We start from the raw sequence: 15368 nt of genomic DNA on the forward strand, positions 1-15368 counted from the left end.
CCACCCATTTCGAAACTTCTTTCTTGGGAACGCCAAGGCTGCGAATCATTTCAGGCTAGAAGATGCAAGAATATGAGGTTAGGAACTTGCTAATACTTGACATGTATGGGAAATTCTGTAGATACAGAAACCGAAAGAGGGGCGGGAATAATGCCTACAAGATATGGAAAGACAGATGTGAAGATGACTGAAGACCACGAGAATTCTCAGCATTCTTTACACGATCACGATAAGGGATAGCATAGAAAGGAAAAAAAAAGAGGAAGGATATTGTGGAAAAAGTACCAGGCTCAGCGAAGCGGCATATTGCTGTAACCAAGTGGTAGAAGTTAGCCAAGGGCGCAATACTAATCTTTTGCAGCTTTCGCGGGTATCGTGGAATAAGATATATACGCAGGTAGGCCCAAAGAGTACTAACACAATATCACAAACTGCTGGACCGGCAGCTTTGGCGTGCCTCGCTTCATCGTGGTAGGGTCAGTGTTGAGCAGAGCTGCGATATCACAGCTGTACTCGGTTGTCGGTTATTCTGATTATGCCGAAGCAAGAGTGTAGACGGCTGCTGGACTCCGTGAACCATTTGAAGCAGAGCGCGCGACAACAGGTCTCGCTGCTAAGGTAGCGATGGACAAACAAACAAACAAACACACAAAACACTCGACGCCTTCCAGAGCGAGGGAAATTAATGGCAGGGAAGAGAGAAACGGCGGGGGAAGAAAAAAGAAAAAGGAAAGAAACAACTCGAAACTATGTAGGAAGCCGCGAGGATCGAGACGGCCGCGCCCTGCTGACTAAATTTGTGATTAGCGGGGGGGAAAAAACCTTGAAAAATGGGGACTTCCGGGCTGGTGGGGCCTTCCCTCCCTTTTGTTTTCTTTTTTTTCTTCTTGTTTTGTTTTGCGCCGCGGAAACCAAACCAGCAGGCGGGGAAAGAGCGCAGGAGATCCAATTATACACTGCAAGTGCTCAATGAAGAAGGCAACCGGTGGCATCAATCCATCGCCCAGCCGTGAGAAGGAGCCACCCAACCCCGTCTGGCGGCCTCCTGTAGAGCCGCAGCTCATTCGCCGCCGCCTCCGACCGGGCCGGCGAGGATGTGACACAACGTGAGAACAGAGCTTGTCCAAGCGCAGATTGTGATTGCTCAGTCTCGAACTGGCCTGCATCGCACCCGAACGGTCTTCTCGGAATTCCAACGTTAGCACGCGAAACGGATCTAGATGCCGATTATGTAGGTGCTGCTCCCAGGAGATGACGGCATCCAGGCCCTCAGCCCTGACCCGATCGACACAGAACTTGGGAGGCGAAGACCGATTCAACGCAATTTTCGGGGAACGTCCTGAGAATCTTGAGATCACGAAAATTTTGCAACAAAATGCAATCAAGCATGTCCTGTCAGAATTAAGATCAACATTCGATAACTGGAGTAAGGTGGTTACGTATTTCTTGTGAACCATGCCAACATCATTTAAAAAAAAAAAAAAAAAAAAAAAAAAAAAGAGAAGAGAAAAGAAAAGAAAAGAAAAAGCAAAGTCCCGAAACATCGCAGAGAGCTCCTCCATTGGACAAATACAGCTCTAAACTAATAGGCTTCACAATAAAATAAAATAATAAAAAATAAATAAATAAAAATACTCCGTACAGTCATCAAATTGAGAGTCATAAAATGGGCTAAAATCATTCAAACCAAATCGGAACTTGGCCCAGCGTTGCCAGGTCATCGTTCCTGATGTCAAGTTGGAATTCGCGCACAACTCGATTCCATTCATCCCAAGATGGCGGCGGAGAGGCGATGGAATGGTTGATGCTGGAAATATCTGCGCCATACAGGTTATCCTGAGGTAAGGACGGCCAGGATAATCCCGATGCGTCTATAGAGCCAATATCATAGCTTTCGGCATTCATGTTGGAACTTGGCTCGGTCTCCATTGGGAGAGCAGCGCTCGTGCTTGGAGGGTGTGGTTGCTGTGACATATACGTGCCTGGTGTCAGGGTCTGCGACACCACACTATCATTGGGCGGCTGTAAACCGTTACAGCAAGGCTCGCCGGTCCCATACTGTGCTGTGAGTTGCTGCAGCTGCATTTCTCGATAGCGCAGAGCGCGAGCCATGAGCTTGCGAATCCCAGGCCAAAGCATGCCCTTTTGCTGGCCTTTCATTTCCGACATCTTATAAGCTGCGTTGACGGCTCGCCAGGCCCGTTCGACGACGGGACACGCCCGTCGTACGCATAGATTAGACAGGACGTACGCAATGGCGTGCCACTGCGTATGTGCGCGGAAGAACCAGCTCCACTTGGATGTATTAGAATTTGTCTCCAGGAGAAGTGAAAACTCAATAATTTCGATCGCGGATAGAAATAACCGATTTTCTGTTTCTACTGCAGGAACAGAACCCTCAGCATCGTCCCTTGTCATCGGATGGTGAATCATAAGCAGCAAACTTGCCACAACCAGGCGCGACAGTGCTCCACAGACCCATTGAATGGGAATGCTGACGTCACAATGCCGTACATATTTTTCTTCAAGGCGTTTGCTGAGATTTTCCACCATTTCCTCGCGCTCTTTCTGAGAAAACGACGCAATGAATTTTTTGCAAGTATTGCTGGGGGGTACGTGGGTAAGCCTCCTTGCAAGCATATTTATATCCCCACGGAACAAAAGAAAGGTCATGTCTGTACATCCAACTCTCTCTTTCGGGAATTCTTTCGAATCCGGAGAGATGTCTTCGTCGTTGATATTTAGCGGTGGAAGAGTGTCATACGAGGCTTCATGTATCACAGGATCACATCCATGATCTTCCGCAGAACAAAAGTCAGCTAGACAGATTTGCAGCCACAGTCGACGGCGTATTTCGGTCTCAAAGGGAGTCAAACCAAACGCAGTTCCATCACGATGGAGACCGATTGCCCGACCTATCTGAATAGCGAGTGACGCCAACGATAGAATGTAGCGAGGATCACCACTTTGACGCACGCAAATCAGAAATAGAACAAGGCTTTGAAGGAGAACCAAGCTGCGCGTGCTTAGCAAATTTGCTCTAGCTAAAGCTTGTTCGACAGCAAATCGAAACCGGTTTAGAGCAGCATCACGATCCTCGCCAAGTTGAGATAGACACTGTTCGGGTGTCATACTTGCTATGGTGGTATAGTATACTGTCAACAGTAGTGCTTCGGTATTCTTATTTACCGAGTCTAGATTAGAGACAGCATTTCGTAGCATAGTCTTCAAGGTTGGACGGTGGAAGATGGGCACGACTGGGGCCACATTCTCAAGATACGTCTCCCACATAATATCGAACCTTTCTGGTGGTAAGTGGAAGCCGCGTAGGCTGTGTGTTACGGACCAAAAGCCGAATATAAATCCATCGTGACGAGTCCATTGTGACGACCCAGATTTAGAATCTCCGGAGGAGGGATCATCTTCTTCTTCCGACGTTGGACAGTCGATCATATCCTTCAATTCCTCAATCTTCATATTGTTAGCCTAAAATTCGAAGAACTTTTGAGAATGAGCCCCAAAGATAAGGGAACCTACCTCATCTCCGAATCTTGTCCAGAAACGATGACTGACGTATCGACTCTTGTCATCGTTAATGACAAGCCTTCCCATCTCCTCATCCACAGAATCTAACTCTATGTCCTTGGGAGAACGGCTTGTAAAAATATCGACACCCAATTCACTGTTGACGTTTGCATCTTTCTTCGCTTCAGTGGAACTCGCCTCCTCCGCCGTCGATTTCCCAATATTTCTGACAATAGACTCGAGAGTCTTGAGCCGCGCAAGCAAGTCAGCTTCCGTCGCCTTCTTCGACTTTCTCGGAGCCCTACCAGGCTTGGGAAAGACACATTCGACCTTGGCCTTTGTGCAGTTCGAGCAAGGCTGAAGTTTATTGCATCGTATCTTCCGGCGGCGGCAGGTCACACAACTTCGAGGATTCTGTCGAGGTTCTGAGGGAGTTAGGTTGCCGACATCCCGAGGCGAAGAATCCTTGGATGCGTCGTTAGTGGTAGAGGAATGAGCGGGGTCTGAGTCGTTTGGTGAGGTCTGCGTTGGAGTAGGCTGCGGTCCGGAACCAACAGTAGGATTATAAAGGACGGAGTTGAGGTTGAACTCCATTTCGTTGAGTTCTCCGATCAGGCCTTAATCCGTCGAATGACCCTAATTAGTTATGGATGAATTGAATGATGACATCGATAGACGGGACTCCTGTCCATTTAGAGAAGTGTCAAGGAAGCTCGAGGAAGAAAGTTTGAAGATTATGCACGTCTCCCTCATGCCACGCTCACTAACTAGTTAGTTAACTTATTAACTCAGTAACTAGTTAGTTAACCCCCGAGAACTGCCAGTGAGTTATATAACTAATAGGTTAGTTAGTGGAAACCCTGTACTCGGCATGTCGAGCGTCGTACTTTTGGCATTTGTCGAAAACTGCTTCGAGCCTCTCTCTGGCTTGCATATCTCACATCTACTGGACAACTAGTATTCGATTACAGCACTTATTTTTGGATTTTAATTTTAATTAATATGAGATCGTGGATCTCGGCAGAGTCTCTTGGCATCAATCAATTTGGGCGGATCGACTTGGCACTGACTCAGGAAAGCAGGAAGCAATACTATATTGACAGGACGTCCGTTCTGTCTGCAAAACGTTTTGATTCCATACCATTAGGTACACTATGACATAGGGGGGATATCTTGGGTGGTGATCTACACAGTGCACTCCCGTTGAGCCCGGCTATCGTCGCGTAGCACCCATCTGAAATACGTTCAAACCACAAAGGAATGAAGGCCATCACAGAGACATCAATCACCGGCGCCACCGCTATGGAGAACCCGACCGTCCAACATGTTGTTTTATGTCGCCGGAGCCAGGTGAGGCATCCTGCTCCTGTCGGAGGAGACCACTGGGATGCTAGCTTGTTAGCGACTCCGTGCTCGATCTCTAATGTTGGAAGAAACTTGCAACTTTGGGTGTCAGTCACAGAGAGATGTGGTCTTGTCCGGGCTGCTGCGGAATGGGGACATCGTTTGCCGTCTAAAGCAGATCTTTTTAGAACTTTTTTTTTTTTTTTTTTTTTTTTTTTTTTTTTCCGGAAGCGCCGTCGAGCGGAAGGCTGGAACCGATGCGGATAACTAACCAGTCAAAGCCCCATCCCACCAGCCACGGATACGATGCCACGCAGACGCCTCGAGTGAGGCTGGAGTCTCGAGCATGGTAAGGATGAGGCCTTCAAACGCTGAGGTCCCCGCACTGGCTGCCAGGAGATTGGCCTGCTGCGTGTTTGTATGTTGTCATTTCAATCGGCAGGGATGTCAAGATACTTTTGTTCCTTCATGATGATGAAGGACTGCGGAACAGCCCCCAGAAATACGGATTGCATGTTGATCAAATCCCCCATCCCCGTCCTTGCCGGAGATCCAAACACGTCACTAACGAGTATGAGGAGTATCTCGGGCCGGCGGTTTCGAGAACCCATCCAAGCTGCTTCCCTGTGCATCAGTAACAAAGTGATCAAGGACCCAAAAACCATGCTGACGACCTGAAGGGCTGAAACATCCATGATTTCCAGCAACCAGGCTCGGAGATCCTGCCAGGCCAGGCGAGCAGGCTAGAGCCGCTGGGGCTTGAACAAGGGCTGCGGCCAACAGCTCTCCGGAGCAGCGAGCCTCTGTAGGTGCTGCTGGGCCCTCGGCCGACGGGACACCGTGACGCGTCGACGAGGATTTGACCTGGGCGGTAAGACCGGAAGGTCTTTCAAGTGCTGGGATGGCTCGCCAATTGAACAAGCCACACAGCACGCGAGGTGGAGCCCAAAGCGGAAGTGCCAAGGCTGGCCCCGTTGAGGCGCCATTCCGCTTGCGGACTAGCGGTCTCAAGTCTCCACACCGTTGCGCCAGAACAGCACCAAACAACCTTCAAACAAGGCAGGCTGAAGGGAGAATCGATGGGGTGCGAAGGTTACTGTAGCCGCTGGCCCAGCGGCCCCCCCGGCGCGATGGAGTTTGCTCTTGTCCTCGAACTCTCCTGGAAGCTTTTAGCCTTTTGTAATAACATGAGTATGTATCGCCTGCAGCAGACCCCTGGACGCTCCGTAAGTTCCGTGTTTCCATTCACATATATATCCTCCCCTGTCCGTTTCCACCTCGCACATATTGCTCCCAAGTTCCTGTTTCCTTACGTTGGTCGCTTGCTCTCTTTCCTTTCGATTTCCCCGCCCATCGTACAAGATTGTTCCACGACGGCGAATCGATCGAGGCGTTGGATCAAAATATAAACTGACCTTGATAGCATGCGTCTCGTTGTGCTGTCATTGTCAGGTTGAAAGTCTTCTTTTGTATCCTTGGAGATGATAGCAGCCTTCCTGCTTGCGATATGGCTTCTCATCGTTCCGCCAGCCGTTTGCGATGCGGATTTCATGAGCGTCAGAACATCGATGAACACGGATTACAGCGGCAAAAAGGGCGACCCTGCTGAGAAGTACTTTCGTAGGTGATCTTCCTTTTCACCTGTCAATTCTTTAATTCTTTTTTTCTTTTTTTTTTTTTTTCGCCCGCCGGGCACAACACTTTCAAGCTGTCACTTCTCGTGGCTGACATCACTTGCAGACGAATCAACGTATGTCCTGCGAGCCCTAGCGCCTGTGCAACCCTCTTGAACCTTACTTGAGCACTCCGTATACTAACACCGGATCCATTTGCCTAGCTTCCACTATCATTATGACGGCCGGTATGTTTAACGGGAATTGCCACAGTCCGAATTTTGTGTTGACCCCGATAATAGATTTGCGTCCCAGCCTCTCGAAGACTCTCTACGAGTTCCACATTTGACTGCCATGGTAAAATCCTACCTTTCCACGATGAGTGATATCGGGGCAGAAACCTGGATAATGCACGGGACGCTGCTGGGATGGTGGTGGAATCAGAAAGTCGGCTGGCCTTGCTCCCAATAGCTTTATCCTCGCTGACTCTCGCCATAATACAGATCATGCCATGGGACACAGATATCGACGTCCAGGTTTCCGAAACGACGATGTACTTTCTAGCGCAGTACTATAACATGACTGAACATCATTTCAACGTTCCTGGTACCTCAGCCGGTCGCAAGTTCCTTCTCGAGATCAACCCAAATTTCGTGATCCGATCGCCAGAAGATACGCTCAACGTGATTGATGCACGATGGATCGACACATCGTCCGGGCTGTTCATCGATATAACCTGTGTACGGAAGGATTATGACGCACGCAAAAAAGGCCAAAAGGGTGCCCTTATGACCAAGGACCGGCACAAGTACAATGTATGATCCTAATAACAGGTTAAACTGGGGCAAATTAAAGAGACCAACCTTTGAATAGGAGCAGGATATATTCCCGTTACGTGACAGTTACTTCGAGGGTGTCACTGCGAAAATTCCATACGCCTATACCACACTCCTGGAACGAGAATACGGAAAGGACTGTCTCACGAAGACTTTTTACAATAAGTGAGTGAGTTCCTTTTTGCCTCCTATCCAGGTTCTTGCTAACACGACCAATAGGCACCAGTTTAATGAAACAAGCAAGTTATGGGAACCGGCCCCGTTAGTCTCCATGGCCCACACAACCCGATAGTTATAATTAACCAGTTTACAAGGGAAAACCCGGATCCTGCCAAAATGATGGGGTGATCATTGAAAGCGCCCTCGCCGAGCAAGAATGTCCGCTCAGGCCCGGTTCGAGGCTAATCACTTGACTATCAAGAAGCAGTGGCCACCAAATCTGCGCAGGGTATAATGGTAAAATGTTCAAAAATAGAGGCGTATGTCAGCGCTTCTTTTGCATCTGATATGGTGTTATTGGGAATCTAGCATTGCATGGCATTTGTGGAGTTATCGCAGTGTTGCATCTTCATTTCATTTCCGCTATACAATTTGCAAATCAGCTTGGATACAGGATAAATTTGCATTTTCCTCTCTGAGTTCTAGGTGGTAAGGAGGAATAGATCACTGATTTGCTCCAGACTATGAGGATGTATTTTCGCGAACATTTATCAAAGTGAATTAGAAGGCTTGGAGATAGGACACACAAAATTGCACCATGTTAGTCAAGCAAGGTCACCCTATGCACACATTCTGATATTGGATTGCCAACAGATGAAGAAGATTGAGCCACATCCCAGAGAAGCCTTCAGAGACCAAGGAACTGAATGAGTTGGTGTTCCACATAAGCTTAAAGGCACAGCCACTCGGATAGATAATTTGCCGAGTTCGAATCCCTGATCTATGTATCCGTACATTGCTATCAACTAGCACTCAGAAGAGGGTGCCTCGCCGTCTTTATCTGGAAATTCTTCGGAGAAACTAACAATATTCTCCTTGACCGCACACTGCAAAGAGTTAACTCTTCAAGCCCCAACAAAAAATTGTCCTCGGTCTACGGAGGAGATCCTATCCAATAGCAATTTTATATCTATCTCGGGGCCACCACTCTAACGCGACCAGGGCGTTAGACATCATCACTCCGTAGGTATTATCAAGTATTGAGGTTCCAAGGACAACGGTCTTGCAAAACGGTCGTATTTGCCATCTCGATGCTTTTCTTCCCAGGTAAGACTTTGAACCCCGCCCCATTTCCCTTTACTGTGTGGTTAACGTGTCTCTCGAGCTCGTGGCTGCGATGTGGATTTGCCACAGTGTTCTGGACATTAATATTGCAAGGATATCGACCATAAATGGCGTGGTTACAAGGGCGTCAATGACTCAAATATCTGTGCTAGACCGCAGGCTAGAATCGAAGAGTCTCTAAGACCAGGCGCGTTGGTGTATGAGGTCGACCGCTGGCGATACACTTTTTGGCATTCCGCGTGGCGCCAGGAATATAGTTCTGGCTCTGAGTCCTCGGGAGAAAATCGTTGGAAACCGAGATGGCTCACCTCGTCTTGGAGGCTTGTGCCTGGGGAAGCTTAAGGTTAGTTAACCAACCTTTTGGTTTTCTTATGCATTTGTAAGCTATGTGGCTTTCGATCCTTGGGCAATGGACTGACTGCTTGGAGTCGATGAGAAACAAGTCCGCCATCAAGGCTGCTATCACTTTCGACTAAGCTTCGTTCGAAGTACTTTTTTTTATTGCTTCTAGGTATGAGCATCAAGTTTCAACGAGACATACTCTATTCTAACAACCTAATCTCAGGCCGTGGATCTTGAAAAGTTGGTAGCTGGCATGCAAATAGTCTCAAATCTCGTCCGTTCAGGGTTGTCATCGCACGAAAGTCGACCTTTGAGTACCATTTACCTGCTATCACAAGACGAGCCCGTCTTCATTCGAAGGTCAATCTCGGGGTTCCTCGTCATGACTGCCAGGATGCAAAAGTGAAGCATGTTTCTATCAGATCTACAGCGTCAAGCAAGTAAACTCTGGGAGGGACGTTCAGTAACTGCCAACTGGTTTGCCTCCCTTTGACGAATTAAGCTTTCCACAAAGCACATGGGAAAGACCAAGGGCCTTTGGTGATGGCTAAACGAGGACTAATCGAATATGGTAATGCGAGAAAACGCCATGGGACAGCCATCATGGATTAAGGATGTTCAACTACGCCGTTTTCTATTGGTAATGAGCTCATTTCAAGAAATACACGGTTCCAGAGTAGCCCGGACGCCGAGGCCAGCCAAAAGGTCATCCTTGTCTTGAGAGAAGAGAGTGTGGAGAGAAACAAAAAACCACAATGCAACAGATGCGGGAAACATCTCTAGACATGGGCTTCCTCGTGGCTGTAAAGATGTCCCTTTGGCCCCAACAATTCGCACCGGCTCGCTGGTCGCTAGTGCTAGCACAAGCCTGGTTCCTTTCCCGTTCAGCTGGATATAAAAGCCCCTATAATCCCCTAGCCTGAAGCGCAAGAGAACTGTATGCACATCTTCTTCTGATCTAATTCGGGTTTACTTTCCGGTGCAAAAACTTTCGCCATGAAAATCTTTCGCATAATCATCATCTCAGCCATAGCAGCTTGTCCCTTTGCCATCGGCTACGAGTATCCGCCACATGATTGCCAATCTTACGGTGATGATTATGGGTACATTCCCCTTGCCTTTTTTCTTTCTTTCTCTTTTTTTTTTTTTTAACATAAGTGCTCTTGACTGATGCAGATGCAGAAATTGTAAAGGAGAGAAGCCTTCTGCCACGCCCAGTCATTATGATGAATATGGATATAAAATGAGGAAACGAGGTGCTACGAGCCACAAAGAGCACAGTTATTGCGATACCTATGGGTAAGCCTTCGTAGCCTCGCCCAAAAAGGTTCAACTTGATTAATAAAAGGTAGTTGTGACGGCCCAATGGAGCCAAAAACCCCTAAGCCAACAGATTGTTATGGTGACTGCGAGGATGGGTATGATTACTCCCCTCCACCTCCTCCCAAGAAGTATGGTGACTGTGATGATTATGATGGGTAAGTCTTCAGAATCCATCTCACTCAAAAGGGTCACTTGATTAATATTGGTTCAGGTATTGTGATGGTCCCTCAAAAACCTCAATGAAGCCAGAACCCCCTAAGCCAACAGATTGTTATGGTGACTGCGAGGATGGGTATGATTACTCCCCTCCACCTCCTCCCAAGAAGTATGGTGACTGTGATGATTATGACGGGTAAGTCTTCAGAATCCATCTCACTCAAAAGGGTTACTTGATTAATATTGGTTCAGGTATTGTGATGGTCCCTCAAAAACCTCAATGAAGCCAGAACCCCCTAAGCCAACAGATTGTTATGGTGACTGTGAGGATGGGTATGATTACTCCCCTCCACCACCTCCCAAGAAGTATGGTGACTGTGATGATTATGATGGGTAAGTCTTCAGAATCCATCTCACTCTAAGGGTCACTTGATTAATATTGGTTCAGGTATTGTGATGGCCCCTCAAAAACTTCAATAAAGCCAGAACCCCCTAAGCCAACAGATTGTTATGGTGACTGTGAGGATGGGTATGATTACTCCCCTCCACCACCTCCCAAGAAGTATGGTGACTGTGATTATGATGATGGGTAGGTCTTCAGAATCCATCTCACTCAAAGGGTCACCTGATTAATATTGATTCAGGTATTGCGACGGTTCCCCTCCACCTAAGGAAACAAAGAATTATGGCTACCATTATGCCAGAGCCCATGACAAGGCAGCTTCCTCTGGCAGCACAGACCGGCCAGCTTCTACACCAGTTCATACGCCAACTCAGTTTGAGGGAGCTGCAGGAATCTTGCAGCCGCGGGGTATCTCTTTCGTCGCCCTTGCTATCGCAGCTGCATTCTATGTTTGATTTCAGAGAATTTCTTTTCCCCTTTTTGTTGTTTGGCAGTAGATGTCTTCAGCTTTAGAGCGGGAACAAGTTGGGTAGATGGATTTGATTTTGAAAATCCAAGTCTCTCCTTACAAACAGCCAGCAATCCTACTTTCCTTTCTTCGAATACAGCCGCGCAAAATATTAGTCACGGGCTCATTGTCTCCTCAAAATGTTCATTTTCAATAATGTAGAGCCAATGATAGCACTTCTTAAGTCTTATTTCCTTAGAACTTTTGGACAAAAGTGTCCTTGTGGATATTTATCATTGGAGATGACTGTCGAGTGGCGCGTATTAAACAGCATCCAGGTCGCCTTCATGCCTTCATTACTTCAACTCACAGCCTTGGCCAACATCTGTTAGGAGGAGGGGTTTTGAGTTTTCTACTCAGTTGTCTGACCAAGAAAGGAGAAGAGTCAAAAGTGGCGTTATGTAACTCTTAAATTTGTCGCATTTACAGGTTGTTCTGCAACTTGATATAGACAACCATGGAGGTGACGATCAATGCCCTCCGTTCATAAGGATACTTACGAGGAAGAGAAAGTGGCCGAGAAAGCAGCTTCGTGTATTTCCTCGAGTTCTGCCACCGGATCCAAAGAGACGGATCTGAAAGACACGATTTATCCCCAGAGGGTCGGGAAGGTGAGGTAGCTGGCTGAGAGGTCCCGCAATCCCATGTTGCAGCCACCATTTGCCGCAATGTACTATACAGATCCACATAGGGAGAGCAGCTGTGTATGTACAGTGCATACATAACTACAGCCATGCTCTCTTAGACGCTATTCTCAGGGCTTGCAGCTTTGGGCGAGACGGCTTATACACTGACCTGACATTAGCACCAGCAGCTTTAGTTGCATATGAATCCTCCTAGAAAGTTTCAAGTGTACGGAGTACTCCGTAGTGATATGCATAGATTTAAAGTTTTTGCAACGATGTGTTCTGCAACAATGCCGGCCAGTGAGCTCATTCCGCTGGGTACCTACTCTGTACTCCGTAACTACTTTGTGGCTGCTCCCTGGCGAGCGCCTCGGGCTCACCAACAAGTTAATCCCTACCAGCTTGATCTAATGACATTCAACAGAATTACTCCGTAGACCCGTAGAAAGTTCAATGCAGTTAATATTATATGGCCACAAAATCTAGTTTGTTGGATTTCCATGGATCGGTGGAGGAGCTTCCCCGTGGGGTAGTTATAGCCTGGTTTTCGGAGCAGCTTTTCAGCTAAGATTTGCTTGTTAGCTAGCTTGGGTACTTACCCAACCCGTCCTTGTTATAACCTGATTGGTCTGTCGAAACAGGATTCGACGCGACGGACGCTATCTTGGATGCCACATATAAATCTATGCAATTTTTAACTGTCCCTGTGTTACGATGGGAGCCCAAGCCCTGTCTTCTTAACGTTCGCACTGGGTGGGTGAACACGGTTCTCGTCATTTCGGAGAACCGCCGAGTATGCGAAATCTGAAATATCGAGCGATACAGTGTCGCGAATTCTGGTGTGCTTCCGAGTTTGACCAAGCATCGATGTTCGGAGGCAAGAGATCGATGCGTCGAGGCCGCCCGGGCGATAGGCGTTTTATTGTGCAAAGGCCATGTCACGGCATCGATCAAGAATTTTGGTCCTCCGCTTAGAGTAGGCTGTACGGACCTGTGCGAGTATGCGTGAGCTGAGCTTGTATAAGCTTGTATTCCAGACTAGGATGCCGCGATAAGTTTGAAAAATATAACAGTGGCACTCGTGAATCACCACCAACTGGTGGGTGACTCAATCCGATCCAAATATCATTGGCAACATGACTACGGAGGAGACGTTCATACAGCTCGCCCATTGGCCGCCGTATCAAGTTGTCTTGCTTCCGTACAACCCCTCCTCCTCTGTCTGCTCTTCCAAGAATATAAGGAAACAACTAGTCTTTGGTTATCCACATCTTCCACATGATATCCCAGCCGGCCCCCCCCCTCCTCTCTCTCCTTCTCTCTCTGTCTCTTTTTTAACTTCTCTGCACGATTTAACATAGTCCCGTTCTCGTTAGCTTTTCCGAAGACTCCAACTTCGTCATTTTCACAATGGGATCAATCCCAATTCCACATTACGATGTTCTCATTGTCGGAGCTGGGTTTTCCGGAGTGTACATGCTGTATCAACTCCGGAAAATGGGGATGAATTGCAAAGTCTATGAAGCCGAAGCCGCTCTCGGAGGAATTTGGTATTGGAATGCATATCCAGGTAGAGAAGGCTTGCTTTACCTTGCACATTCCGTATATTCATGCGTGCATCTTGGAGAAATGCTGACGTAGAATCCTTCCGACGCGATCAGGAATCCGAGTGGACTCCGAAGTTCCAGTATATGAGTACTCGGAGTCGGAAGTGTGGAAAGATTGGACATGGACAGAGAAATATCCGGCAGGCGAGGAAATTCTGAAATATTTCGACCACGTTGGTAAGGTGTGGGATATTAAAAGGGATGTTGACTTCAACATGAGGGTGATAGGGGCCCAGTTTGATATGACGGAGAAGGTGTGGAAAATCGAAACCGATGACGGCCGAACAACAACATGCCAATTCTTTATTCCAGCGACGGGATTTGCTGCGAAACGCTATGTCCCTCCTTTCAAGGGGATTGAGACTTTCAAAGGAAAGGTCTATCATTCCTCCTGCTGGCCTCACGAGGGAGTGCAAACCAAGGGGAAGCGTGTGGGTATTATAGGGACGGGGGCCACAGGAGTACAGATTGCTCAGGAGTGTGCAAAGGACGCAGCCAGTCTGCTTGTGTTCCAGAGGACTCCAAACCTTGCTCTACCTATGCGCCAGGGAAAATTGACGCCTGAAGAGCAAGAAAGTCGAAAGCCAACGTATCCTGAATTTTACCGAAACCGGCTTCAGACATTTGGCGGTATGAGGTACACCTTTTTGGAAAAGCACACGGCAGATGCGACTGCGAAAGAGCGCGAGGCATTCTTCGAACAGTTATGGACAAATGGCGGCTTTCAATTCTGGCTGGGCGGGTATGGTGACATGCTCTTCGGACTCGAGGCAAACCGCCATGCTTATGACTTTTGGGCCAAAAAGACCCGCGAGAGAATCAAGGACCCCAGGAAACGAGATATTCTTGCGCCGTTGGAACCCATCCATCCGTTTGGGACAAAGAGACCATCACTAGAGCAAAACTACTATGAGATCTTCAATCAGCCAAACGTAGATGTGGTCGACTTGAGGAAGCACACCATCGAGGAGATCAGGCCCGATGGGATCCTCATCAGTGACGGGTCGTTTTATCCTCTCGACATTATCGTGCTTGCAACGGGATATGATAGCATCACAGGAAGCATGGTGTCCCTGGGCCTGCGTGATGTTCATGGTAGGCCTCTGGAGGAAAAGTGGAAAGATGGCGTCCTCACATATCTTGGAATGTGTCACCATGGCTACCCGAACATGTTCTTTCTTTACGGAGCACATGGGCCGACAGCATTCTCCAACGGACCTTCATGCATAGAAATCCAGGCCCATTGGATTGTCAGCATGATTAGAAAAGTGCGGGAGGAGGGGTTGAAATATATTGAACCAAAGGCTGAGGCGGAGGCGGAGTGGAAAAATAAAATCAACACAATATCAAACAAGAGCGTTCTGCCCCTGGCGGACTCTTGGTATATGGGTGCGAATATCCCGGGCAAGAAGCGTGAGCAGCTCAACTGGGCGGGAGGTTTGCCAGCATATCAAGCTGAGTGCATGCCTGCGCTGAAATCCTGGGAAAGCTTTGTCGTTGCGTGAACTGAGGTCAGTCTCAGATTAGGGTTGCTTAATGTAGTGAGTCGGTCAGTTGCTCTACAGAGTACTCCGTATGGAGTAGCTATGTAGTTATGCTTAATTAGTTATTTATAACTAGTTGGTTAGTTACTGGAACTCAGTTGGATAGTGAGTGTCAAATGCATAGCTCTTGTCCCGCACGCCCTGGCAGGGTAACTGATTAGTTGTCATTTCTTGGCTGTTGGGGCCAACGCAGGACCTGCGGCAGCATGGGCAGGACAGGGGAGTGGGATGTTCTGCTCGAAAATCTTGCTGGGCTG

The 15368-nt window shown here is 47.9% G+C and overlaps 5 protein-coding genes across 6 annotated transcripts; 3 read left to right on the plus strand and 2 right to left on the minus strand.

Annotated features, from left to right (window-relative positions):
* Positions 1-103: 103 nt before the first annotated feature.
* On the minus strand, positions 104-4119 carry D8B26_003937 (uncharacterized protein; the record flags this gene model as incomplete). The annotated part of the gene is made up of 4 exons (XM_066124311.1): positions 104-309; positions 419-1392; positions 1699-3471; positions 3538-4119. 3 exons carry the CDS (start codon positions 4117-4119, stop codon positions 1270-1272), a joined length of 2478 nt encoding a protein of 825 aa, XP_065980391.1. The 3' UTR covers positions 104-309; positions 419-1269.
* Positions 4120-6638: 2519 nt separating this feature from the next.
* Positions 6639-8099, plus strand: D8B26_003938 (uncharacterized protein). 2 transcript variants are annotated; one of them, XM_066124312.1, is made up of 6 exons: positions 6639-6730; positions 6785-6929; positions 6986-7297; positions 7356-7483; positions 7538-7579; positions 7633-8099. In XM_066124312.1, the coding sequence occupies exons 2-6, from the start codon at positions 6837-6839 to the stop codon at positions 7664-7666; spliced, it is 609 nt and encodes a 202-aa protein (XP_065980392.1). In that variant the 5' UTR covers positions 6639-6730; positions 6785-6836; the 3' UTR covers positions 7667-8099. The 2 variants fall into 2 exon arrangements, with proteins under 2 accessions (XP_065980392.1, XP_065980393.1); XM_066124313.1 differs by having other exon boundaries at positions 6639-6929.
* A 1775-nt stretch (positions 8100-9874) lies between these two features.
* On the plus strand, positions 9875-11281 carry D8B26_003939 (uncharacterized protein; the record flags this gene model as incomplete). The annotated part of the gene is made up of 7 exons (XM_066124314.1): positions 9875-10047; positions 10127-10243; positions 10297-10422; positions 10479-10619; positions 10676-10816; positions 10872-11012; positions 11068-11281. Exons 1-7 carry the CDS (start codon positions 9941-9943, stop codon positions 11279-11281), a joined length of 987 nt encoding a protein of 328 aa, XP_065980394.1. The 5' UTR covers positions 9875-9940.
* A 1261-nt stretch (positions 11282-12542) lies between these two features.
* Positions 12543-13132, minus strand: D8B26_003940 (uncharacterized protein; the record flags this gene model as incomplete). Its single annotated transcript, XM_066124315.1, has 2 exons — positions 12543-12951; positions 13032-13132. 2 exons carry the CDS (start codon positions 13130-13132, stop codon positions 12543-12545), a joined length of 510 nt encoding a protein of 169 aa, XP_065980395.1.
* Positions 13133-13370: 238 nt separating this feature from the next.
* On the plus strand, positions 13371-15072 carry D8B26_003941 (uncharacterized protein; the record flags this gene model as incomplete). The annotated part of the gene is made up of 2 exons (XM_003071605.2): positions 13371-13530; positions 13622-15072. 2 exons carry the CDS (start codon positions 13371-13373, stop codon positions 15070-15072), a joined length of 1611 nt encoding a protein of 536 aa, XP_003071651.2.
* Between the last annotated feature and the right edge of the window lie 296 nt (positions 15073-15368).

Source organism: Coccidioides posadasii, chromosome 2 (assembly GCF_018416015.2).
Source record: "Coccidioides posadasii str. Silveira chromosome 2, complete sequence".
Lineage (NCBI taxonomy): Eukaryota > Fungi > Ascomycota > Eurotiomycetes > Onygenales > Onygenaceae > Coccidioides > Coccidioides posadasii.